The 27,765-nt window shown below is 37.2% G+C and overlaps 1 protein-coding gene across 2 annotated transcripts in view; it reads left to right on the top strand.

Annotated features, from left to right (window-relative positions):
* Positions 1-27,765, top strand: part of SPON1 (spondin 1) — a 198,945-nt gene that overhangs the window by 138,397 nt on the left and 32,783 nt on the right. For both annotated transcript variants that reach the window (XM_034065554.1, XM_005150611.4), the window contains exon 7: positions 25,051-25,115. In XM_034065554.1, the coding sequence (XP_033921445.1) occupies positions 25,051-25,115 (65 nt within the window). The remainder of the gene's footprint in view (positions 1-25,050; positions 25,116-27,765) is intronic.

The raw sequence follows: 27,765 nt of genomic DNA, 5'->3' as shown, positions 1-27,765 counted from the left end.
ATTTTACATGTGTGTGTATATATATATATATATGTATATATGTTTTCTGGTATCACAGCTGTACTCCAGTTTGGAAGTACATTTTTTATGTTACTCTGTATCAGTACAGAATTGTATTTCATAGCTCTTTGATTTTGAAATCTAAGATAAGGCTTTTCTGAGATATATATATTGAATATATATATATACTGAATATTCATTCACATTAAACTTTAAGTTTCAAGCAGAGTTTTATGCAGAGTAATAACATAAATTTTACTGAAATAAAATGAAGAACTCAAAATATTTTATTAACCTGGGCTCAAGTAAGTTCAGTTCTAGTTTAATTTCAATGAGTTTTCTGGTCTGCTAGAGATGTAATTTGTTAGGCATAGTTAACACTCTTTTTATAATTTTTATATAGGCATATATATTAAATTGAAATAAAAACTCTTAAGTAACTGCAATAAATTTTCAACCCAAAAATTTTCATTATAAAACAAAGCCTGTATCTTTTGTTTTTGGTGTCACCTGCAGAACAGAATGAACTAAAAACCTCTCATATAAGTCAGCTTTCCTAAACAGGCTATCAAATTTTTACCATCACTCTGATGTATACAGTTTTCACTAAGTATTGTCTGTTAGTGGTATGTCACTCCAGTATAGCTACATATTAATGCACAACATCTTCCTTCAGTACTTCTGTTTTTGAAAGGAATCTTAGTTCATCATGGTGTTTTGTAAATGCTGTAACAAACAACAGAGAACTATAATACAACAATATAATACAACATAATGTAACAATATAATGAACACTGTAACAGTCATTATTATGGCAAAGTGGCTAATGCATTTAAAGCTATATGAATTTTGTGGTCATGACAATTTTGAAGAAAAATGCCCTAAAATTAAGAAATTACTGAAATAACCTCAAAAACCCCTCATAGAACCTATTTTAAGTTTAATAAAATTCAAGTCAACCTCAAAACCTTCCTACTCTTTCAGTGATTCTTTTCTTTAGGGCCTCTTCTGAATGTGCACGCAAAGCCCATTCAGCATAAAATGAGAATATGTAGGAAAGGGGATTTTGTGGCTATCTGCACTTTTGCAGTTTCAGACCTGCCAGGGCTCAGGCCGGTGACCTAAACACTCTTCCACTGAGTTTTAAGATCAGGTGCCTTACACAGAGTCACAGAAGCTGCCAAGGAATCTGATATATTCTAGGTCAGTATATGGCTGATGGTTTATTTTTTCTGCTCCATTGTTTTTTTTATTATGTTTGCTTTTCTACTTCTTTTTTAATTGTGAGTTTTATTTTGTTTATACTTATGGCTTATCACTGATGTGTTTTAATGTTTACTGCATCATCTGGGAAAAATAGGATATTAAAAGCTATATAAATCAGCTTATAAACATGTTACAGTATAGCTCTTTGCAAAGGGAAGAACATCCAAGTTGTTTTAATTGACAGTTTGGTTCAAGCTCATCCACCTCATTTGCGAATATCTCCACATATGAACAGCACTCACATTTACCCTTTTACAGCCACATCTTCACTGAGTGCATTTACATAATAAATTAGCATACACATGGATGAGAGGTACAGTAAGCTTAGCAGTGAAACCATGTTCATTAGCAAAGTGCAAAGCAGTGATCAATGTTCATTTTCATGAGTGGTGTGCAATCTAACAAGTCACAGTGCAGAACAAAGAGGTGGTTGTGTTATGTTATATAGTGAATGACCAGCTGTGAAAAGTGGAATTTTCAGTGGAAAGTGGAAGGCCAAAGGATTGAGTTGGAGAGTTCACTTTCTCTTCCTCGGACTGAAAGACTTGCAAGCTAAGATTTTCTCTTTTCTCTTTCTTCAGAGAGCAGAATGATTTTGAGTCAAATGAGGGAGTTAAATATTTAAACACTGCCAACAAAACACATCTGCATATATTTGTTATAATCTATGAATATAACTCATTTTCTATTCAACCTGATTTTTACTCTTGAGATGGTTTTGCACCTAAATGTGACAAACCATAGTGTTTGGGGCAACAGGGTAGAAATGCCTTATTCTTTCATAACAGAGTGTTTTCTTACAATCTTTTCCAGATTGAGAATTGTGAAATATTGTTTTCAGTAAGTATTTTACTCTTAGGAAATCTGTATTCTGGAGTGTAGCAGACATGTCTTTTTATTGAACTAATACATACTCTAAAGGCCGGATTTTCAGATCTACTTCCTTAAATGTACATGTAAGCTGGCCATACAAATTTTATTTAGACGTACATAACTTCCCAAACTTATTTTAGGAAATTGAAATATGTGGGTTTGAATACTGAAAGTACTATTTTACACCAGCAGAAGACAACTTCTGATGACTAGGGGATACTTAGAAACCTCAGTCAGTATGTGCTCTGAGTGCAAGATAGACCCACAGAGAAACCAAACCAAGACAATTCTCACATGTCCTTCTTGTACCTCTTTCTAACAGGGTATCTCCACAGAATGGGGTTTAGATATGCAAGGAGACAGTATTGGAGCTTACTTTTCAGTCATGCATAATGTAGTCAATAACCGTGCCTTCCACATCACTTTTGCATGTTGTTTAAATAAGACTATTGCATATTTTTTTGTCCATTTTAAGCTAAAATGTCTAGTGGCTTAATAAACCCTTTGTTCTTTAAAATGTGCTTAGAGATCAAATTTAAGATGCTAATTTGCTTAAGAATGGAGCAGAACTACTTTTCCTTCTTGATAAAAGCTTTTTCAGCATTTTAATCTCCTACTCAATGGTAATAAGCTATGGAAATATAGAGGTAAAGTAGTTTTTTTAAGAGGGACATTCCTAAGTAGGTATGCATGATTTTGCAAAAAGAAGCTGCATTTTAAGATGCTCTTCCAGCATCTCAAGTGTTTCAGTTCATACAGTTTAAAAGTCTGACTCACTGACATCCATGGGCAATGAGATCAGTGACTGAACTCGAAGAATGGCCTAAAATAAACATGCAGCCTAAGACAGCTACACACTGTTTATGCCTGCTCAATGGCACAGTGTTGGCTTTTGCAGTGAACATGAATATTTTTCTAGTTGTATTGGCCTGGTTTGTGTTGAGGGTTTTTGTTTGCAAGTTTGGTTTCCAAAAGTGAAACAGTACTGGCTGTCTTCAACTCTCAGAAAATTGGCCAGGGTAATGGAAGAGCCTTCCATTCAGGCAAGACTCCCAGTGCTGCAAGAAGCCTATGATCCCCCAGGTTACTCGCCTGGACAGCGCTCATAGCTGCATAACAGGCAGCTCGGAAACTCAGAGCTGCAGCAGGGAGAATCAACCTCATTTCACCTTCATGGCAGAGAGCCAAAAAATCCTACAAGTCATGGCCTGGGTAAAAATCTGAGTCCCATTTAGAAACATATGCAGTGTGCTTCCAGATTTGTCAGACCTTTAAATACCAGTCATGAGCAAGTTAAATGAGATCCCAGGCTCCCAAGCAGCTTGCTTTATGCTAGATATTTCCAGCAGAAAGCTGCCCAAGCTTTGAAGGAATTCATCAAAACAGCCATGTGTTTCTACAATCTCTTTCTACCTCAGCAAATTAGTATTGTTGCACTTTAAAACTGGCATCCAGCTGTATTGATATTAACCCTTGATTTACATAGAGTCTTGCACATTTCAGAACAGAGTTCCTGTTCTGCAATGAATACCTCTGAAGGAGGTATAATAAGGTTGCCCTAACAAAACAATAACATATATTGAATTTACATTGTGCTTTAACATATTGCCTGAATCATAATGCCCCCTCCTCTTTTTCTCCTCCTGTTTCTTTCCATGTTTGTCATTCTGAGATAAGAAGTCGTTACTTCCTAACAGCAGCATGCAGTTGTGTCTTTAGATGAGATGGCAAAATCTTGTGTTTATTTTTCAAAGGACTCACTCTTTCTGCCAGTCCCAGTTTCTGGAGTTTAACAACACAATAGTTGTTTTGATGGACAGCTAAACTGAAATTCCTGCTCACCAGTAACTAAGAAATGTGTGGGAATAAGGCACATAGTGATGCTTCCTCTGAAAAAGTAGTGGCTTTGAACACAGTGTGCAGCATGCAGTGACCTGAGATGATTCCAAAACCACAGGAGTTTAATCAGATAGATGGGGACTAAGTAGCCCCTAAATACATGTACCATGAAGTGAAACTTAACCAGTGTGTGTTGAGCCCAGGGTTTGGTTATTGCAGCATAATGCAGAAGGACCCAAACTAGATTTGAACTAGGCTAGATATGGCAACAAAGAGATCTGCACAAGCTAATTTATCCTACAGAGAGAAACTATCAGCTGCAAATCCTTTTGGACAAGCAACAGGAACAAGGGAAGGGACTGGGGAAGGAACTCTGTTGCCATACCTACAAAGCTGGTAATTCCTAAATGGTTTCACATATAACAGCCTTCTTTCATTTCTACTATACCAAGTTGTATTGATTTTTGCTGCTGTAGCAGTGCCATAAAGACTCGACCACTGCCTCTAGGCATAGATGTGTAATGTTTTTATAGGCATGTAAGGCAGAGATAATCCATGTCCTAGGCAGATATCAAATCAAAAGACAACAGGATGTTAAAAATATATACGGAAAAAGGGGGCTAGCAGGGTAGTTAAACTGCCTGTGAACCTGTAGACAAGAAGTTGTAAACTGAAACAAGAACATGAAGTTGCATTACTATTTCTCCCATACCATGTGTGAAAATTAATTAATGTTAATCACTACAGCATTATGAGATAAAGCAGTGATTTTAGTACTTATGATATGAATGCGTTTATTAGCACGGACTTGCTTGTTCTTGCAACAGGCATGCAACAGGCATACAACAAGTCACTTAACCCACCCAGTACCATCTTATTAGTGAAACAAGGCTGGTGTGCTTTCATCATGTTGTGATATTAATTAGCTGAGACAAGGTAGGAGACACAGAATTTTTAACACTATTGAAAGTATATAAAAACAAGAAGTCATATTTTATTCTGCTTCACATCACATATTCAAAGCTGAAAGGGCTGCTAATGTGACTGCTTGAAGTGAGGCTCTACAGATAAAGGCAGGGTAATTTAGCAGGGTTAATTTCAAAAATAACAGAATCACAGGATCCCAAGGGTTGGAAGGGACCTCGAAAGATCATCTAGTCCAACCCCCCTGCAAGAGCAGGGTAACCTAGAATACATCACACAGGAACTTGTCCAGGCGGGCCTTGAATATCTCCAACGTAGGAGACTCCACAACCCCCCTGGGCAACCTGTTCCAGTGCTCTGTCACTTCTGTAAAGAAGTTCTTCCTGATGTTGATAACAGTTGTTGATAACCACTACATGTCTCAACTTATACAATGTTTTCCAGTGAGTCTCCTGGAAATCCATGTTTAAGTTGTCTTTGATCAGCAATAGAGAAAAATCTTTGCCTTGTAAACTTCTGTTCTTGCTCTGCCTTAGAGCACTGGAATATTGATTTTAATCTTTGCTTCTCATTCATTCAATTAGTGTAATTGCATATGAATGCTTTTCTTTGTCCTCCTTTTTCTTGTAATGTTCTCACAGCTCAGTCAGTAACACCATCTTTCACTGGGGATCTGTCTTAACCTGAGCATTGTGAAAGTGTAACTACAGATGGGTCAAGTCAGTCACTGGGTTGAATCACTGGTGTCAATACCCCACTGAAGCAGGCATTCCCCAGTCTTAGACTGTCAGCCCAGAAGACTGCTGTCAAGAGAGATAAGGATTGATTTTTAAGCATCAGTTATCATTCTTGTGCCTAGTTTGAATATATCACTTCTATTTCATGCACAGATTAGCTGTGGATTTAGGATATGCTAGAAACTAGTTTAGAATTTGCAGATTTAGGTGTATATGTGTAAGGTGCATCTTTATAGCTTATTGTGGCAAATCATTTTGGTGTGAACTGATGTGATGTGTTCATTTAATTAATGTAATTTTTTATTTCTTCAAAAACTATACCTACACCTCACTGACTAGGTCTTCCACTTTTCATGCATACTGTGTTCAAACCTTTGTTTTCCATGGTCTTATGTCAATAGGAGCAATCACTTATTAAAGTTCAGTTTGTAGCAAAAGCTTATTGTGTTAAAAAGAATGGGAAGTACTTGAATGAAGACATTTATGCTGCACTTATGTGAGGTACAGCAGAAAAGAAACCAGTAATATTCTATTTGCTAGTGTTTAAAGTACCATCATTTATGTGTAATCAGAGGATTTCAGAATCTTATTTACACAAAAAATATAATAAAAATATTCAGACTTTCTGTAATTGTTGTGTGATAAAATGATGTATTTAAGCTGCATAGTACATTGGCTGAATGCATGTAAGAAATACAGCAATTCACTGGCAAGTTGAAAAGTATTCTTGTGAAACTGATTTTATGTTTTATGTATAAAGCTACACAATTCTAACATCAAGGCTAACTTTAAAATGCTATTAATGGCCAGTACTCTATTATTTCAATAGAGAGCTGGTTCTTCTAATATAATTTTTCATGATATTGACATTGTTATTTTCTTTTTAAGGCAATGTATTAGAATGTAATTAGATGCAATTCAAGAGTCAGTTCTCCATTCACCAGACAATAAGAACATTTTGGAGAAGAACTTTGCCTGCAGATAAGTGTGTGTAATGAATAAATGAATAATTTTTGCCAGATAACAATAACATATTCTATATTGTGCTGGGGCACTTACTTATAAAACAGCCTAGAAATGTCAAACATTTTGATATATAGCTCTTACTGAATTTTAGTTCTCTCAAATCCTATTTACATTGATGAGAATAAGTCCTCTACTTCCATGAGATAAAATATGGATCACCCCTCAGGGAGAAGTTAAAGAAATGTGTGGATGAGAAGACTGGAAAAGGTGCTTTCAGTGTTATACTAATTGATCAGTTGACAGTACAGACACTCAGACACCAGCTGCCTGCTGATCTAGATGGAAATCAGTGTAATGAATGTGTAGGGGAATAATTTCAGGCATTTCATTTAACAATAAGTTGCTAAGGTATAATGTATTCCAGAAGAAATTATGTTTCAAAGTTGAATAAGCAACTGATTATTTTCACTTAAGTTATTTTAAGGAAAGTTATCTAAAATAGAAAATCCCATCTTCTAGAACTGCAAGCTAATAAAGGTCTTGGACTTTCTTCAATCACACCTTAATAATAACATTAACTTGTGGTGATTATAAGACCTAAATTTTCCAAGGCCAAATTCCTTGTAAAGCATTTCAATTTCACAACCTGGAATAAAAGCACATGTTATTTGAAAAATAAACTGAATACTAGGGGTTCCACAAGTAAGATAGACCTCTTGCTTCTCAAGGGAGTGAGATTCACCAAGAGGCCTTATGTTAAAATAATAATAATAAAAAAAAATCTAAAAGTATATAACAGTGTGTCCAAGTGTTTCCTATTAGATGTTTCTTCTGGGAATTTCTCTTTTGTGGGATCCGGAAGTTAGACTAATAGATTCTTCCACCTTTGGCAGAAACTGACAGCATGTCCCACTGCAACTGGCATTCCACTTGTGAGGCTGAAGATTGTTACGCCTTTTTCCCAGTGTCTTTCTAAAATGTTCCTTTCTGGCTCATGGAAATCCTTAAGCAATATATTTCACTGGTTTCACTTTAAGATAAATGGATCCACTATTTTCCTTCTTCTAAAATGTTCTGAGACAGATATCAGCAATAACCTTAATACTTCTCTGAGTCTTTTATCCTTTTTCTTCTCTCTAAATGAATCAAAGTGAAATAGTTTTAGAAGCTGTTCAGAACATCCAAGTGTAGCATAATATAAGAGAGAAGAGGATACAATCTTGAAGAATTTGCCAGTTGCTTTAGCCATAATGATTACAGATATAACTAAATTTTATGCATTTAGCACTTGGAACATGTGAGTGACTATCATGTTGCATCTGACCATCTAAAGGTCCAAAAGCTGCAAACACGCTTAGCTGCATAACACATCAATTTATTTTATTAAGGTTAGAGCCCAAAATACTCTTGGTACTTTCCAAATACAGAGGCAGCACCTGTCTTTGATTTTGTGTTATTAAGGTGAAAAAATCCATAACATTTTGTTTGAGAGTTTCTCTTACTTTTTTCACCTTCAAAATGTTGCTCTGGCATAAAATACTTTTGCAGGCGGACACAAAAACTTGCTGAATGTTCTTTTTTTTTCCTAACATGTTAATGAAACAGAATGTGAAATCACGATGTTTAAATTTATTTTCTTAATGACTATGCTTCAGGTAATTAATTCATAAGTCATTTCTAGGTCCTGGATATTCTTTTGCATCAAAGCTTGTGTTGTAAAGATAATGGGATTAAGTGTTCTGTAGGTGGTATAGATTCTGGAAATGCTGGCACTGTGTGTTCATGAAGCCTTCTGTGGGCTGCAGAATAACAGAGCTCCAAAATATATCTTCCCTTCTCTGCTTAGGTAAGCAAACAAATGAAAAACAAAAGGTGCAGAGCTAATGAATACTGTAAGAGTTCCCTGCTCTAATCTACCAAGAGATCCCAGTGGGAACAAATGCTTTTATTTTTAATAAAAGTTTGATTCTACTTTCAGAAATGCCTGTAAAGCTTTAAGTTTCAGTAGATAAATATTTATGTCTGAAAGGGAGTGTTTAGACACAAAACCAGATTGACTGCATGTTTAGCATTTATCTGTAGCTTTTTTCTGTTTTCAGTCCATAGCTGAAGAGTTTAAGTGTGCCCTCTGAAAGCAGTCAGAAAACATTTAAGGCCAGATCATTGCTGTTGAATGTGGCTACAGGGAGAGCACATACACATTGAACATCTCCAGAAGAACAAGGGAGATCACTGTCACAGCTCAGTTCCAATTTCAGTGTGTCTGGTTAATGGGTAAATTGAGACTGCTCATGCAACTTTGAGTGGTCCTGCAGGGTTTACTGCATTGGCTTCTTCCTGTACCTGCTCCTTCCTTCATAATTCAGCACTGTGGGAGGACAAAGGCTGCAAACTGCTTCTTGAAAAATTATCTTGACCAATTTCTAGTACTGAATAAACAAGACCCACCTTCAAAGAAATGTTAAGACCCCCAAGGCACAACTCCTTTTTACTATTTGCTCATTAGCCTGAAACATTTGCTCTTTCCCTTTCTCCCCTCCTCTCCATTCTTTTGAAGATGATTGCTGCAAGAAACAGAAAAAGACCTTCAGAAGGATGAAGGTAACTGAAGAAAAAAGAAAAGAAGGAAAATATCACACCCTACTGTGAAGTTACCCTGAAATTACCTGGGTTTTTTTGACAGGTATAGAGAATCAGAAGAAAGATCTGGCCACAGATACTATTTCGATTACTTTTCAATTCTGCATTTCCTATGTAAAAATAATGTTACAGAAATGTACAATTCCCTGTACTTTATTCAGCCAGATTAATAGTGGCCAGTAGTATAAAAATGGAAAGCAGTTACCTGATCTGAAACCAGCAGACACATTTATCATTTGGGGTCCTAATGTTTCAGTGTAATGACAGTGTATCAAATGCTTGGTAAGACTATGGAAATATTCTAATACCTGATAGTTCATGCATGTGTCAAAGAAGCAATATACAGTGTATTCCCAGGACTTTTTTAAATCAATTCAACAATGTGAATAAACTTGCACCTTTCACAATCATGAATGTTTCTTGCTTCACATTTCCATTGCAGAGAGTACATTTTTGCAATAAACTGTGCTGGTTTTGTTCTTTCTGATTACAATCTCTCTTTGGGGAAATACCAGTTTACCTATATGCTCCGTTTTGCCCCAGATACATCATAAATGTGCTCCTGCAGACAAGAGAAAAAATTACATGCACTTATCAAAGTACAAAAATGGACCTTCTACTGAAATCAAATCCCTAGACTTTAATTTTGGTGAGCATTGGATTCACAACTTGTCTTTGCAGCTGAAATAGAAAACTGGTAAAATGGTCTCTCAGGCTTTTGGAAGAGAGACAGAAATAATCTTATCTCTGTATTGTCCCTGCTGGTCTTTTCAGCAAGAATCTCCCAAGAATGCTCAGCTAGAACATACATCAAGGAAATTACTCCCTTAATCATCACACTAAAATGTGGAAGACTTGGGAAGTGTAGCAATATTTTCATCAAGAATGTACTTGTAAGGAAATTATTTTGTTAAGTAATTGTAAATTAACCTGTTTTCCTTGCTCAGATGCTGAGGTTTCACTTTTTTGAACACTACCTTTAAAGCAGCTATTAAGAAAACAATAGGACCACTCACCTAAAATAATTAAAAAGTAAATCACTGCTGACACCAAAGTGTATTTAAAAGCAGCTGCAGTTGATAAGATGGTTGGATTTTTGTTCACAAAAATGAAAAGCATACAGGCACGTGGGACCAGTAACACTGGATGATTTATTGTAGGAGAAATGTGCAGAACAAAGCAGTAGAAATGTGGACCTGAAGGCAGAAAAAATAAACCATGAATGGTTAAGGCTTTTTGTAAGTTCTTGTGTAGCTGAAGGAAGTAGTGACTAAGAGAGCAGTCTTTGAGAAGGGCTGATACAATTAGGGCTGTATTTCTGATAAGAAAGAGAGAGCTACTGAGAGCAATTTAGAACTTCTTGTACCTGTGAAAGGTAAAAAGAACTATATGTAAAACAGGTGAAAAGAAAAAAAGAAGGATACTAATTGCTTTGGTAATCTGATCATACCCTATGAAGTGTTAAATTCAGATTCACTTGGACATGGTTATAGTAAGTAGTAGCTTCCTTCAAAGAGAGCCATAACTTAAGAACTAGATCAACATTATTTGTGAATAGTATCTGCACTTGCAAATGTTCTTGCCTGTTGTATACAGCAGTTCTGATTCAGAAAATGAATAATTGGTAATATGTAAGCCTATCTGTAATTGGGATCTTTCCAGATCTTTGTGTGAGAAAGGTTTGCTTTCATCTATAAAAGGAGGTGAATGTTTTGGAGAAATGGAAGCTGTGTGGTTAAGAGCATTAAACCTTGGCTCACTAGGCCCAGGCTGTGTTCCCAGAGAAAAGTTCCCAGGAGAAAAGTTTACAGGAAGAAATAATGCTCAAAATTTCAGGTAATTCTGAAGTTTGAACATATCCTAGGTTTAATTAACTGGTTGGGTTGTGGGGAGGAGAAACCACGAGACAGCAGGATCTGTTCACAAGCAGAGAGTATTGGATCTTAGCCCTCAGGCTTTGAAAATATTTTGTAGATTTTCCTGGCCCATCAGAGTATATCTTGCTTGAGATTGGACTTCCTTTTCCTTGACTGTGTGATTTCTTTCTAGGGCTTAATATGTTTTATTTCATTTATATAGTTCCTGTGAAATGTTACCAGTTCTGTGTTGGTTCTGACACAGCAAGTAGCACTGTATGAAGTCTGTTGGTGCACAGAAAGCTTAGTTTTGGAATTACAGTTGTCAAGGCAGGATGGAGAGGCTGAAGGTCATTTGCTTTCTTACTGGGGTAAAGATGGAGGAGGCTGAATCAGTAGTTTGAGGTATTATTTTTGGGGAGGGGTTGTGTTGATTTTTTTTTTTTTTTAAAGCACAGATTATAATGCAATTATTCCAGAACAGGATAAGATACAACATGCTTCCAGCTTTGTAGATGGTATTTGGGGAAAGGAATTGTTAAGCATTCTCATCTGTCTTCCTCGGAGAAGCAACCTCATTTATAATGCTACTATAGTTAGGTGCCTATTGGAAAGACACACTTTTGCTCTTCAAAGCAAACTACGTGTCCTCTGAGGGTCTGGTTTATAGCATGCCTTTTACATTGCTTTTACATGGTATTCGGTTTTGTGAAAGCTGTGGTTTGAGCCACAGATTATCTGTTTGATGGTGTCCTGGTTTCACAAAGTTAGTGTAGTTAATGTATTTCACAGACAGCTTGATCATGCTTGCTGGTTTAATTAATGTTTTAACCACAAATTCAGATTGACAGTCCAGATTGTAGACAGTTCCATGTTTGCATGTAATTACTTTGATTATAAAGGGTGGCCCATCAAGTCATTCAGTATTGTAGAACAAGCTTGGTGTCTCCACCTTTATTATATTGTGAATTAGCAGGTGTCACTTCTTCACAGTTTCAGATGACACCAGTGGTGGTGTGATTGTCACTCTTACTTCTCGAGGCATGCTGTTGTACCACCATAGTACTGCTGGAAGTCAGTGAACATGCTTGGAAGAAAGCTTTCTGAGCTGAAAGTGCCTTATTGCACTTCTAACTTTGCTGTAGTTTTTGTGTCCGCACAGTGGTGCAAATGATTTATGGGAGAGCTCTAGAACATAATCATTATTTAAAAGCATTTTTAAAGTCCTAGAGGCAAGGTGCCATGAAAATACAAAGTACTATTAATTGGCTCATCAAGATTCAGAGAGTGCCACAGTAACTGCGTATTTAATAGTCTTTCAGCACTTACTGTGGTACAATACCTCTGCAATTCTGGTGTAAGTGAACATTTCCATCAGTTTCTTTCAGCATACAACTGCAGCATCAGGGGAAGACAAGATGGAACCAACCTGTGCATTTACATGCTTTTGCATTAGGAGCATGAACATTAAAAACATTCATCCTGATTAGCCAAAGGGTGATGTATCTTTAAAGTTACTCCAGTCGATAGAGTCCAGCTACTGGCTTCTTAATGAGACGTGGCATTTACCATGCTTTGCTGCTCTGATTATTAACCACTTTGGAAGCTTTCCCTGCAATAACAGAGCAGTTCTAGTCTCTTTAGAGATCTGTGAAAAGAAACAACCTGATTTTATTTTAAGGGATAGAAAATGACTTTAACAAAATGGCTTAACACCTGGAATTAGGACTTCAGTGGGACCAGTCTACTTTTGTACAAAATAAGAAAGAAATAATGTTTGTGTTCAGTGGTCCCCTGGAAATCCCCCAGCAGGAGGCTGGTATGGGAGGGGACTCCAGGGAGAGAAAAAAAAAAATGATGAAAGAAAATAAATATCTGTATGCAGTATCCCTGACTTAAAAGAGCTGAGCATGATTCTAATACTGTACAGTGCAGATCATGGAGCTCCTAGGACAGAGCTTTTTAGATACTTAGAGGAACACAAATGAGATGATCACAACAGAAATATGTGCTTTATCTCTGGAATGAGAAGTGTGGGGTTTTTTTTTTTTGGCTCTGAATATGTCACAGAATATTCAGAATGCCTGTTTCATGGCATAATAATGCATTGTGTATTTTCATGATAACATGACTAACAGCTAAACTCTGAAATTTAAGCCTAACTTCAGCACATAAGCTTCAGAGATAAGCATATAAATAGGTAATTGTACATATAATTACAAATCAGCAAGGGATGTACATCACAATAGTAATTTTTAGCAGTACACACAGCTTTAAGGTGCATCTCTACCAGTTAGTGGTATTTCGCAGCTAAAATGAAGACAGTTACGTTTTCCTGACCTTACTGCAGTGATTGTTTATTGCTATTTTCTTCTTATTAGAATTAATATTGCAGCATGTGAGAACAGTGTAATATGGTGAGTACCCTCTTTTAAAGAACAGCCCCTGTCCCTGTTCCTTAATTTAGAACTACACTGATCATAAAATAACTATATGAATTATACACTCAGCAACTGGATGTCCTATGGATTTCCAGAGTCCTTTAGGGATGTTCAGTAAACAAACGCATTTCTTCATGTCTGGCTTATTACAGAGACAACATCACCCATTTATCTCTCATTACTAAAGGCTGACATACAGCACTGTGGCTATAGGGTTTAATTCTTGTTTCTCTGTTTTATTTTTGCTATTCTAAGTAAACAGCTAGAAACCAGAATGTTACTTTCTGCAGTGGAATTAATAGTTCTTCCCTGGTATGTTAAGTACATCAATTGCAGATGTCATTTTAATAGCAGCTCCTACTGTTTTTAAAGCTGTAATTGTATATAATTTGTCTTCTTGTATATTAATTCTGCTTGATGGCATGTGTAAAGTGTAGCCATATTAACTGATCTAAAGATATCTGAGGCTCTAAAAGCTCCTGTGGGCAGCAGGTAGGGAGATAACCTTCACCTGACTTCCCACACTATTCTGAGGGAAAAGTTAGTGCTAAATGGCTTAAAAACAAAACAAAAACAAAACCTCATAATACCATTCCCAACTGTGTAAATGCTGGAGAGCCACCAGAGATGGGAGACAGTGTTGCCTAGCTCAGGCCCCTGACTTTTCTAAAAAGTGATAACAGTGACAAGAAGACTTTCCTGGTCAGTCTCAGTTTCTGGATTTGCCTCCATTGTTGTGGATGGAATGATCCACTTCACTTGCAAGAGAGAAGCAAGGATATATTTCAGTGATAAAAGTCAGTGAGTTAACGGAGGCCAATGGTAAATGCAACAGCGGTTTAACAAGCAAAGTACACTTGGTTATGTACTGCATAGAGGATAAGGTCAGACAGAACTGTCAGGGACAGCCTCTCATTGAGTCCTGAGGTTCAGAAAGGACCCCCTTGGGTCCTAATCTCCTTTTCAGAGGGGAGTCTAGTAGCAGCTGCCTTTAGGCTTATTCCCAGACTTGGTCAATGGTTTATGTCTAAAGGATGATACGTGCACAATCTATCCTTCCTTTATATCACATAGATAAGATTTTGAAGTTTCAGTGCTCTTATTCCCAATTCAGTTACTATCTGACATGGTAAGGATTCTCTCAACTTCAAGAAGTAACCTTGAGAGGATCCCTGCTCAAGGGGACATCTGGCATGCAGCCCACTGCCATGCAGGAGAGATCAATGGGTTCTGGGTTGTCCACTATTTGTGGAGTAGGATGATTGAGTTATATTCGCATGCTAGCTGTATGTCAGTTGGAGCATGCTGTACTAGTCCTCTGGTGTTGAGCAAAATTTAGAGCCCCTTAGCTATTGTGTTGTTACCTATCTCTTCAGAGTCCATCTGAAGCTGGATAGAGTGGGGAGCATCCATGTAGCATCCACCTAAACAAGACCTTTCTAAAAGTATACAAATCCACACTGAGGAACAGGACAGGAGAGTTGCTTGTCTGAAAAATAAAAGCTATCAACTGTAAAAGCTAATCCTGCCCACAGGATGGATAGTGCAGTCAGTTTCCTTCTCTGTCTGTCCCAGCATGCGAAAGTGCAGAAGCAAAGATGAGGCAAAACTAATGTACACAAGCAGAATCAAGGCTATCAGACTGTAGCTGCTGTCTGTGGAGAGCTACGTAGATAGTCTTTTAAGTCACACAGTGTAGGCTGAGTTGTTTTTCAAAGGCAAGGGAGTTGCAAGGAAAGAAGGCAGTAAAGGCAGCCCCAGTGGGAAGAATGTCAACATCTTCATTCCTTGGAGAAAACTCTGACATTCCACTTAAACCCCTGCTCTCCAAAGTCCTATCAGAGATAGAGATGACTGTATTAAAAATCTGAGACAAGTGTTATTTGGTCATTAAATTCTGAGAGAGTTAATGCCAAAGCATAAACCATGAGACTGGACAGTGCCAGAGAAATGGTCCAGGAGGGCAGCAACGTGTTTGTCACGGCAGTGGCTGAAAGTGTATATGGAGAGGAAGAGGTGAAATTGATTTCGCTAAGACACTACTTCTTTGCAGATTATAAAAAAATGTAATTCATGATAGGATCCTCAATTCCTTAATTTATTTAAAGACTATATTTTTTTTGTTGTGTTTTTTTGTGGGCTTATGTATTTTTTGAGGAAAGAAATGGTAAAGTATGGCTTAGACACATCTTACTGAAGGGATATGAAGCTGTTATGATTGCCTCTGCATAGCAGTTAAAGCACATTTAGAATACTTAAGTTGTACATTCTGAATGGAAAAAACACCTAACCCCAACATTGATTTGTCAAAATGCCATCAGGCGTCAAGAAAACTTACCTCCTGAACTAATTTTCTGGTCTTCTTGAAAATCAGTTGTTATTATCCAAAGAAGTGCTTCTGTTCAAGCTACTATGTTTGAGTAATGTCAGAGAGCAGCAGCAGGATGAATAATAGCAATACCTGGAATCTTACTGCTGGCATTCGCCAGAAAACAAAATCATTCGGTCATTCTCTGGGCTTTCTCTCAGAGCAGGCCCAGCCTTCTCCTTAGGTTTTCTGCTGATACTTAAGTTATTTGAGCTCACTTATTCATAGCATACCCAAGAACCTGTCTCAGTGCTTTCATCCCTGTCTGTTTTGAAACTATTTGAAAGTCTGAGCAAAAAAAAATGCTGTAGTTACCTGAACGTGGATATGCTGAGTGAACCTAATGCTTTTGAACACTTTTCTCATTATCTCCAGTGGATGCAGTTTTTGTCTTGCTGCTTGCAGGTTACCATTCAGGTGCATGCATCTGCTTTATTATACACAGAATGGCTTGGTGTGTTGGATTGGTTTGTGGGTTTTTTTTTCCTTCTGTTTCTTTTCTGGTGTGCTCATGTATTTTGAAAAAATTTGTAAATTTAAAGTAACAGTAGCTTTCTAGCAGTTAAATATAGGTTTAAAGGCTAGTTTAGTCTAGACGATTGATGAAATCAGCAAGGTAGGACAGGAGGGCAAAAGGGTATGTATTGGATAAACCAATTCAGAAGAGGGTGGGATTTATACCATTTATGATCAGCTTGAAAGTCTAGTTTAATTTCCTACTTTAAAAGTAATCATCCCTAAGGGTAGTGAAAAGATATTCCCTCGTTTCTCGTAATATAGGACTCCACAATGTTCCTGTAGTCCTAAAGACAGCAAAGCATTCTAAGTAGAATTAAGCAAAATGTGGAGTAAAAAAATCAATGTGCAATTAAAAAGTGGATTTACAAGAGAAACCCTTTTCTACAGAATCTGCTCAGCCACAGAAAGTACTCTGAGCATACCTAGGGCTCATTAACACACACTGCTAAGCTTTGTACTATGCAAAAATGAATTATTGCTTTAGTGGGACACCATACATTATGTAACTGCACCTTAATGGAAATAAAATAGAGCATATGATTTCCAATGTTGCCATTAGCAACACTCCTGTTATTACTTTCAGCCTACATTCACCTCCTGAAACAACCACTTCATCGAAATAAAACCCTGTGGGACAAGAAATGCAGAAGATTCTTAATGCAAAGTGAATCAGTGTTTTGGGGATATATACTAAGAGTAACAAAGAGTAACAATACTTCTTTTTGCATCCCATCCTAATAATTTTTAATAAAATCAGGAATTATAATTCCTATAATTCCCTTTTAAAAGCTTTTCTTAAGCATAAGATGGTCAGCTAAAGTCACCATCCTGAAACTGTAGCTTCAACATATATTTCCATAGTTCCTGGAAAATATAGATAATCTCCACATTTCAGGAAAATTCTCAGCCTGATTATCTAACACAGAAGTTTTTCTTTGTTAAAGTGAATTACAGAATTGCTAAGTACAGGAGAGCTTTGCTGTACAGCTCAGTGATTCAGCTGGGACTATCTGAAGCACTGGGTTATGTGCTCTCCTGAAATGGAGACGGTTTCATCCCAGTTTGTTTCAATTGCATCCCAGCAGTATTTTCTTATCTATCTCAGCCCTGAAATCATAGAATCACAAAATGATTTGGGTTGGAAGGGACCTTAAAGCTCATCTAGTTCCAACCCTCTGCCACAGACAGGGATACCTTCCACTAGACCAGGTTGCTCAAAACCCAGTCCAACCTGGCCTTGAACACTGTCAGGGATGGAGCAAATAGTGCTTTTGCAATTGAGCAGATGTTATTAAAAGTCTGAAAATTCCCCCAGATTTTCATATTTGGTGAATAAATCGAACGGATTTTGTATTTCCTGAAATGTCATTACCCATTTTTTGAAGAAAAGAAATATGACATTTTAATTAAAGACATTAAAGAAAGTACTTGTACAGGAAAACACTAAATTTGTATGTACTATGATCAAATAATGACTCTCATTCAGGCATGTTTATATATCTTATGTGTTGTTTTCTCAAGTGCCTCAAAATAACTGTTATGAACATAAAGAAGTCAGAGTAAAATGGGCAAACACAATTCTGGTATAATTCCACTGACTGAAATGTATTTTTGCTGTTGCTTGAAGTAACCCCAAGTCTGTGATCCTATACTTTAAGTATAATCTACATTAGGCATAGAATTTAACAGAATTTAGAATTTAATTCTGGACTTTTTTTATTTTCCCCTTCCAAATTAAGTAATTTGTGACTAAAAGCTTAACCTTTTCAAAAATGATCTTTTTTTTATGGAATGGGGAAAAAAAGCTTCTGCACATTCTTTCATAAAAAAGTCTCTGCATGTTAAAAAGAACAGTAAAACTTCATCTCAGCACTGAGGCTCAGGGCAACTTCAGCAATCTCCTTGGCTGCACCCACAGAAAAATAGATGTGTTGCATGATGTATTACCAGATCCCAATAGTAGCCTTGCAAGTAAGATTTTGTAATGCCCATGCTAATAGCTATGGGGGACTTCCGACATGCTCCACATAAACAAGAAATACTCAGAAAACTTGGCTGACTCTGAGCAGGCTGAAACTTACCAGCTCAGTGTGCATTACAGGAGATCATAGTCAGTTACTATATAGCAAATGTGTATTTATGGAAAGATGAACTCTAGAGGAAATAAAGCTGTATGTAGCTGCTTTTATCCCAGAAATATTTTATTACCACACAGCTTTCCTTTTCCTTTTAAAGCTTTTACAAATTTCAGTAGTGTGCCCACATCAGTGTACCCTTTTCATTCAAATACATCTTTAAAGCTGAGGTAGGCACAATGTCTACAAATTTTATCAACCAGCTGAAAAGATGCCATATTTCAATTAGTATCCATGGAAGTCTATAACTTCCATGTCCATAAATAATTAACTGAGCATTAATTAACCAGGTATTTTGTGATAGTTAATACTTTAAAGACAAACTTGGCCTTTATTTTTCTCTCAAACTGGGAAGAAAGTATGCATTTGTGTTGGGGTAAAACAGCACCTTTTTCTTTTTCTCTGGTCTTGTAATACACTTTCTGGCACATATATTACCACAGTAGAACTCTTCATAAATGAAACCTTGCAATTCAATTTCTGCTGAAAGCTATGCTATTGAATTGTAACAATCCTATAATATCAAAGAAGGTGCACTTCACTAATAGCTTAAGTAGAACCTAACTACATGTACATGAAATTAAAATTATAGTGCTAACATCTTTCTAGCATTAAAAGGTTGTTACATGAAGAACAAATCATTGTCCAGAGCTCAGAATTCTTCCTTCTCCAGCAACTACCCTGTGAGTCTTGCACTCTGGCCCCCAAATTGAAACCTCTTATTAGACTGTGGTAGTTTCATCAGAATAGATAGCAACATCATCTAAATAGTCTTTCACTCATCAGCAGGGAGAGTTGAATGACAGTCATAAACATAAACCCTTGGTAGAAAATTGTGCCTATGTAAAGGTATGACCACTAGTAGATCACTGTAGCAAACACTGTCACCATTCCTAGCTTAGAAGAGAGGTGTCTGATTTCAGAATTGATCTTCGTGCCATCAGTCCCCAAGTAAACATGAGCTTTTATCAATGAATAAGATACATAAGCCCATAAGAGGAATAGTATAAGCAAACTCTTGTCTTCAGTGCTGAGCCCTAAGGTTTCTTTGTAGCCTATCTGGCTGCTCAAAGTGTGCAAACAGATGTTTGCATTGTCTGTCAAATATTTCCTCCTAACAGCACCCTTTAACAAGGCTATACAATGTATGTAGCAACAAGGAGCCAAAAATTGAGTGTTGAAGACTTCTGTTAGTCTGAAACTATTTCCAGGAACTGAAGAAGTGTTATGGATACTGAGCAAATGCTTTTCACATTCTGAAGTCATTTCTGTGTGCCTGTGTAGCCTGGAGGTAGAAATAATGTCTATATACTAATCACAGAAAAATGATCGGCTTTTAAGAGCACACAACTATGCTCCTGAAGCACTATATCATTTTCATAGCATTTGATTCCCCACAGAAGACATACTGTTCATTATACTTCTTCATTCTTGTCTTATCTCTTTCTTCTTCAATAACAAATTATTTTTTGAGGGCAAGGATGATCCTGCACTGCAGATGTTATCTTAAAAGTCAGCTATGTAGGTTTGTTTCCAGAAGATGCTCAATTAATCATCTGTGAATTGAGGATAATGTTGCTTTTTCTACTTTCCAAGAATCTTGTGAAAATGAGTCTACTGTGGATGGAAAGGCATTCAGGTATTACAAACATGAGTGTTGTAGAAGGAATTAAATGTTCTCTGCTTTAAAATAATGAAATGAATGCCAAGCAGTGGTGGTGTGAATTGAGTGCAATGCAGCTCTGGCTCAAACCAAGTTTTTTAATTCCTACACTTGATTGAATCTGACTCTGATTTTGATGTCAGATAATGCAGTCACATGTTTAGCTGAACTGAATCAAATCATTATTTTGAAGTGCTAAGTGATCTGCACAGTAACATTTTCTAATGTATTTTGGCACACATAAAACACTAGTAATAAGAAACACTTTTGAAAATAACTTCCAGTTCAGAAAATATACTAGTCACATCAGTTACCAAAAAGCAGCAGGAGCACATGAAACAGTTTATGCAGCTTTTCAGATCCTACTAATCTCTCTTTTATTCTAAAGGTATTCAGACAATGCTTAAAACTTCAGCTGAAAGCTTTCATTACTTTTTTTAATGGATGTTACCCTTTAAGAGAGTTGCTTTAAATTCCCTTGGTTGAGAAAGACTTCAGATCAAATTCTATCTTTAGTGCTGCTTTTTTGAGCTGTATCCGACTTTCTGTTCTTGAAGATGAGGAAATGTTTTTAATCTTTTGTGAAGTGCACAGCTAGATGAACTAATTTAACAGTGGTTTCACACTATGGGATTCTATTTGTTGCTATTTAATGCCATTATTCTGTGTTCATTTGTACGTTGCAGGAAGAAATGAATCTACAGTAAATGATTAATTTTTGCCAACTTCAGGACATTGGTAAGGCTGGCTGTATTAGAATGACATTACCAACTTTTTGAAATCATGCTATTAGGACTTTTTGGAGGACAGTATGTTCATAAAGAACTGCTGTTGAGTCAACCACTCACCTCCAGCTTAAAACAAATATAGAAAGAGGATCTGAAGGAGAATTGTTTGCTATTTTTGCATGTGTTAATGTAGGCCACAATCCAAAAAATACTGAAGTCAAAGTAGAAACTACTTTGGGTTCACTGGACTTTTTGAGCATGCTCTAGGCATGTAAAGAAGCAGTCACCCTATTTCAGCTGGTTGTGCCTAGGCTGCCAGTGGCATAGCACAGCGCTGCGTTCCCTTCTGAGTAGAACCTGCACTCTGATACCCATTTTCACAAACAAAGCTGAGCAAAAACTCAACTGCAAATTCCAAGTGTCAATTCTGTCATTTGTACTAAAGGACGAAACTGCCTTAAATGAGAAAAAGAAAGAGGGTTGAGACCTTTTTCCTGTGTATCTCTGTAAAAACTGACAGGTAGTCCCAAATTTATTCCTTGACAACTTCCACATACATAAAGGACACAACACAGGCTTGAAAACTCCCTAAGCCCTTTCCCCTTCACCCTCCCAGTCCCCACGTCCCCATCCCTGTCCCCCCTCCCTCCCTCCATCTTTATTGTTGAAAGAGGTGTGTATCAGACTTTACCTAAAGGATTTTCAACAGCTCCAAGCAAGAGTATTGATGACCTTCTCTTTAACTTACTCTGACATTGTAACATTTGACACTCCATCATTTTGAAAATGATGTAGTTTTCTTTTTAAAAATATAACAGTTTCATTACTTGGGAGTCATTGCTTCCCAGCCAAATACATAAATGGTGACAACTTGCAACATACAACAGTGAAAGATTCTAGAACTTTTTGCCATATTTTGACATGAATCTGAGTTTGTTTACTTCAAAAATCATAGCAAAACTTTGGAAATATGAAGAGGAAAGAAAAATTAGTACAAATGTAATACAGCAAAAAAAAATGTTAACTAAAATTCATAAAAACTGTATGCCTCTAAAGGCTGTTCAATTGGATTATTCAAGGCAGTTGGATTATATCAATCAGTTATATAACATTAATCTCTGGGTTTCTCTTCAGGCATTTTGTATCCTCTCAGTTTCTCCCATCTGCCAGTAAATTACAGCTAAGATACTGGCCAGCAAATCCAAGCATCAGATATTTTCTATGGATTGTTCATGAGGCTGTGAACTCGTGTGGTGTGTAACATCTGTTTGTTGGCCTCTTTGAGTTTACCACGTTCCCTTAAGAATGTGGAGGTTGACTGGAGGTAAAGGAAGGTCACTGCTGTGCTGAATGAACTTCAGAGCCTGCTCCCTGCAGAACCTGGAGAGACACAGGCTGGTGGCACCACTAGTGATGAGGGGAGCTGTGCTGCCCAGGCTGACACAGAACTGGCACCCAGACCTCATGCACAGTTTGCTGGATTGTTTTCAAGAACATAAATATTTGCCCAAGAGAAACTCCTTACCGTACAAACCATCTACTCAGGTCTCTGCCCATTACTGCATGTAGTAGTAGAAACATACTGGCATTAGCAACAGTGTACACATTTTATTTTTTTAATTTTGAATTATTAAAAATTGTATGATAGAGGTGACTGAATAATTAAAATACCAGTCTAGAATGACAACTATTTAATTCAAGTTGCAGACTAATCCTGTAAAATTGTTAAGGATCTCTAGGTACAAAAAATGTGTATTTTCATTCCAACAGAATGCTGGATTCTGCATCTTTGGAGTTTGGTTCAGACCATGAGTTCAGCTTTTGCACCTCAATCTTAACCTTCCTTAAAACTTTTGGGATGTCTGAATGTACCATGCTCTGTTTATTTCTTTCCCTCTGTGCTTTCTCCAAAGCTAATACTTAGAGGTCATCTACTCATTGTATGCATTTTTAGTTTGAATAGCACTCTTAGTTTGAAAATGCTTTCGGATATGAGTTATTTGAATGCTACTGACATAATTACTGGCTTGTATTAGATAAGCAGTGTATTATTTTAATAAGTGTAACCATCTATGCTCATAATAGTCTTCCTTTGGGATGTACAATACACAGTTAATAATTTTTAATGCAGATGTGTTTTCAAGGCAAATAACTGAAGGTATGAGTGGCTGCAAAGACTTGAGATGCTGAAACAAGGAAAATTAAAAGTTAAGGCAAATTCCATTGACAGAGAAAGACAAGTCTTATAACTTCAGGCCTTTAACTTCATTAATTTATCAGTTTCCTTTAAATCACTTTGAGGAGAAACCTGTCTTTTCCACTTTTGTAGGCATGGAGGTAAGAAGGTTTCCATAGGTGAGCTTGAACGCACATGATGCCCTCTGGCCCAACTCTGCTGGGTTCTGTGCAGGAGCAGGAGCTGGGCAAAGGTTGTGCTTCTGGCCCAGGGCCTGCCCCTGGGGTCCCAGGTGCTGCTGTGCCTCTGCTGTACTCATCGTAATGTTCTCTTCAGCCCCACTGTGTTAGTAGTATGGGAGTTTGGTTAAATCTTTCTACACTCACTTGCCTTTATAGAATCAGATTTTCATCTAATGTAGCATAGGCTTTGGCAAAGCAGTAGTGTTTATAAAAAGGTTTTTCAAGCAATGTCTTATCCATTCACTCAGGCTGAGTGAGAGGTCATGTCACATAAATATTCCCAAGACTAAAAACTCTGTGTGTTACAGAGTGGGTCTATCAGCACCATAATTATCCTGCTTTGGTGAAAAAAGAGAGAGACAGAAAATATTGAGAGTGGTAGAAACAAACAGCAAAAATTATTTTCTTTAAACAGGCTGTATATGGAGAAGAGCTAGTCTGGGGTATCAGAACTATTGCTATCTGGCAGGAAATCTCACTATTATCACTAAACTGAAAGGTCAGATCTGCTGGAAATGCCAATTACTGGTGACGTATGAGGTGGGTTTCTTAGTGTAATTGGGAAATATTTTTAAAAGACAGTAGAAATCATGTGAGTGAACTGTAAACTTTGTGTTCCTCTAAGTGAATTACTGGGGTGGATTCCTCAGGGAGATGGGGAAAATGTTTCTTAAAACTGTGATAGATATCTTCTGGGCATCAGAGCCTTGTTAGAGGTCTCCTGCCTTTGTCCTGGGTTTATTGTGCCAACATGAAGTTTAAAACTGCTGATGCAGGAATTCCTACAGACTTTCGGAAATAGTGTTTGTACAATGCTTTGCCACACTGTGGGCTTCCACAGATGGCTGCTATATTTCACACTATAATTTTTGTGTGCATAAATGGAGAGCAAACACGAAGTGCTACCCATGGCTTTACCTGGAGGAGATTGTAGCACATCCACCATGGATTCATTATATCCTCTGCCCAGATAAGGATAATAAATAATATAACATACATGCTCACATGTTGTGTTAGTTTGCCAAGAGCAGCAGTCTAGTTTTTGTCTCCCTTGTGATCTGTAGATCTGTAACATATTAAGATTTATTTTTGTGTCTTTGGGTTTTTTTAACCTCATAAATTCTTCTGGTGACAAGGGTTGGTGGAGAGTCACAAATTTGACAGCCCAGGAAATACTTTTTGCCACTAAACTACTACATGTGGACTAACAGCCCAACATACAGCACAGCTACTTCTTTCTGTGACAGTGTTACCAGAACAAGGCTCAGTTTAGTCATATTGTTTTGGGGTATTTCCCTATTATAAAGGTTGTTGTCTTATTTATTCATGTCATTGTGCACCACTCTGAAACCTTTCCCTTCAGCTCATGATGCAAAAATAACATAGTCTGTGACTGCTGGTGGTTTAAGCTCACTTTAGTTCCTGCAGAAAAGACTGCGTCCAAAATCTAACTGCCTTTGCTTGCTGCTCTTGCCTCCTGCATTCTGAGAGGCTTCTTGATGAACCCTGTGCAGCTGAGGGGACAAGGTACCCAGACAGCAAAAAGGACAAAGCACATTTCTCATAGCCAGACCTTGGAGGCACAGTTTGATTTAGTGCCTCTTACTTTTTTTCTGTAAATCAAATTACTCTTGTTGTAAATTGTCCCAATCACTTTCTTGTTTTCTCTTTTTACAGAGCGATGAGGTTTTAACAGTCATCAAGGCAAAAGCACAGTGGCCTGCCTGGCAACCCTTAAATGTGTAAGTAAGTAGGGAAGAGTATGTCTCAGTAGCTTTGTGTTGAGTCTCAGTTAATGGGCTGCTGTAAACTCATTGTCTCATAGAATCATTCACTCTTGCAAAGAAATAATCTAAAAGTATTTTGATAGATGAGTTTTCCATCCTCTCCCCACTCACCACCCCCCCCCCCCTTGCTTTTTTCTCTCTCTCCTCTTCAGCATCTCCTCATTTTTTATATGTTTTGGTTCACTCACTCTTACAGCAGAAGGATTATCCCATCGAGTTTGTGCCTTTATTGAACAATGATGTTTATTCAATGCTTGCTCAAATACATGCTGTACTCCTTGCATATAGTATTTTGCATCATCCTGTGTCACGCACTGAGACAACATTCTTTGTCAATACAGCAAATCCTCAGTCCTCCACCAAAATACTTTTAAATGACTAGTTCTTTAAAATGCTTATCTGAAACACTCTACAATAGCATCATGATCCTGAAGGTAGTATAACTATGGTTATTTCACCAAATGAGACAGCAAACTGGCTTCCCACTATGCTGACTCCAGGCTTTCTGACACTCACCTGAAAAGAGGAAAAAACTCCTCTCAGGATACTCTTGAGTTTACTGGTTGTCTTTTGAGGGGGTGGGTGGTGGTTCCTGCATAACTTACCTCTTCTTGGCCCAAAGGTCATGTTCATTATCCAAACCCACGTGAGTGAGACTTACAAGAAATGACTAAAGGTGAGAACCCAGTATAAGGGGTCACCTCGCTGGCTAACAGTTGAATTAAGTCCTTGGAGAAGCAGGGCAATTAGTCTACCACAAGACTAAGGACCAGGTAGTCCTGTTTCCTCTGTAAAAAGTATAAGGGAAGCAGTTAGAGGAGCACTGTGCCTGGTTTGTTGTCTCTGTTTCAGAAAGTATGTGAAAATTTGGAGGTTAGTCAAAAAAAAGCTGCAAAAGAGTTCAGTTTTCAGAAAACATCCCCTACCATAAGAGGCTTAGGAACTCTTAAGCAGCTTAGGGTTTAAGCTGTTCAGCTTATCCCCTCCCCCACAGCTAAAAGGGGGAAAAAACCAGAAAGGGTTAGGAGGTGAGCACAGCTTAAATAGTGAAAAGATTTCTGATAGCTGATCCTACTTTAATCTAGAAGAAAAAAAACCCAGCTGTGAAATCCCTCATAGCATGGAAGCTAAGGAAATTGGTGACAAGGAAATTCTCAGTAAAAATATGGGAAAAAGCTTTAACAGTGTGACTAACCTTCAGAGCAGTTTACCTGAACATGAGGTGGATTTTCCATCACTTGAACATATTTTAACCCTGAGAGAGAACTGTGGGCTCTGCACAGGAATTGTGGGGTAGGCTTTTTTTGGCTGGCGTTATACAAGTGGTCACTCAATGTGACAGTAATGGCATTCTTTATTTATGGTCTTATTCCCTTGAAAGCGTCAGTATTTGGATTTGGTAGTGTTTGAATGTTGTAGTTGTGGATAGCATTTTTTTCCTTTCTGCCTTCTTTCTATTCACTCCAAACTAACACTTTAAAATGGAAACAAGTAATTTATTTTTTCATTCCAGCTTCAGTTACTTTCCTAAAGCACCATTTACATATGATGTTTGTGTATCAACATTAGCAGTGCTAATAGGAATTAACAACTCTGGGCACCAGCACTGGACCACCGATGCTTTGGCATTGATAGGAGAGCAAATTTGTACTTTGTTCACATAAAGATGGAGAGAGGATCTCCTGCTCCAGAGTCTCAATACATCATCTTTCACATGCACTGAATATATTACATAACAAAAATCAAAGCTAATTAAAGTATGTTGCTCCTGGTCATAATATCTACTTTAATGCAGCATTGTGAATCTTCGCAAAAAAATTGAGTGAACAACTTCAGATACTTTCTAGGCATATCCTTTCACAGATGTGTCTGCAGACGTCTTTGCAACATACACTAGATGTTCTTCCAGTCAATTGTTTCTTTTTCTAGCTGGTAATTCTCACCTTCAGAAATATAGAAAAGTATAAATCTTGGTGTTTATGTTTTTAAATGCTGTGTCAGTGTTCCCCTAACAAATGTTCCTTCACTTTACAGGTAGTGTTATATTTTTGGCTTTTAAAATAATTTCTTATCATAATTTACCATTATACCATTATGTCCTTCTTTTTTTTTTTTTTCCTTTTTTGAGTCCATTTAAAAAATATGATCTAAGCTTCAAAAGAAAACATCATTTTCAATAGCTATTAGCTCCTGGTGTTAATTTCCCATTTGCTGTTATAGATGGTCCTTCTTGAAATTTAGATTAGATTTGTGCAAGTATTGAATAATGACTCCTCAGGGTAAACATTTGGTCTATTGTTATGTGTAGCACAGCCATCTTACTAATAAAAAATTGACCAAAAGTCATGAGTAACTTTCTTTTGCATAATCATTAGTCACATTTCTAATATATAATATGATGTGTTAGTGGTGCCAATATGGTGTTACACCGTGTCATAATAAGCACAGCCTAAAACCCTTCCTGAATGGGTTTTACAACAATTATCAAATTCATAATTGCAGTGAGCTGATTTACAGAGACCTAAAGTGTCAAAAGTTGATAGATTTAGCCTACTCACAGTTCAGCGCTCACCTCCCAATTCCTTGTAGGGATTTTTGTTACTAA

Source organism: Melopsittacus undulatus, chromosome 8 (genome assembly GCF_012275295.1).
Source record: "Melopsittacus undulatus isolate bMelUnd1 chromosome 8, bMelUnd1.mat.Z, whole genome shotgun sequence".
NCBI classification, from domain to species: Eukaryota; Metazoa; Chordata; class Aves; order Psittaciformes; family Psittaculidae; genus Melopsittacus; species Melopsittacus undulatus.
The sequence above is the reverse complement of the archived record's forward strand: the minus strand, read 5'-3'. Positions and strand labels throughout refer to the sequence as shown.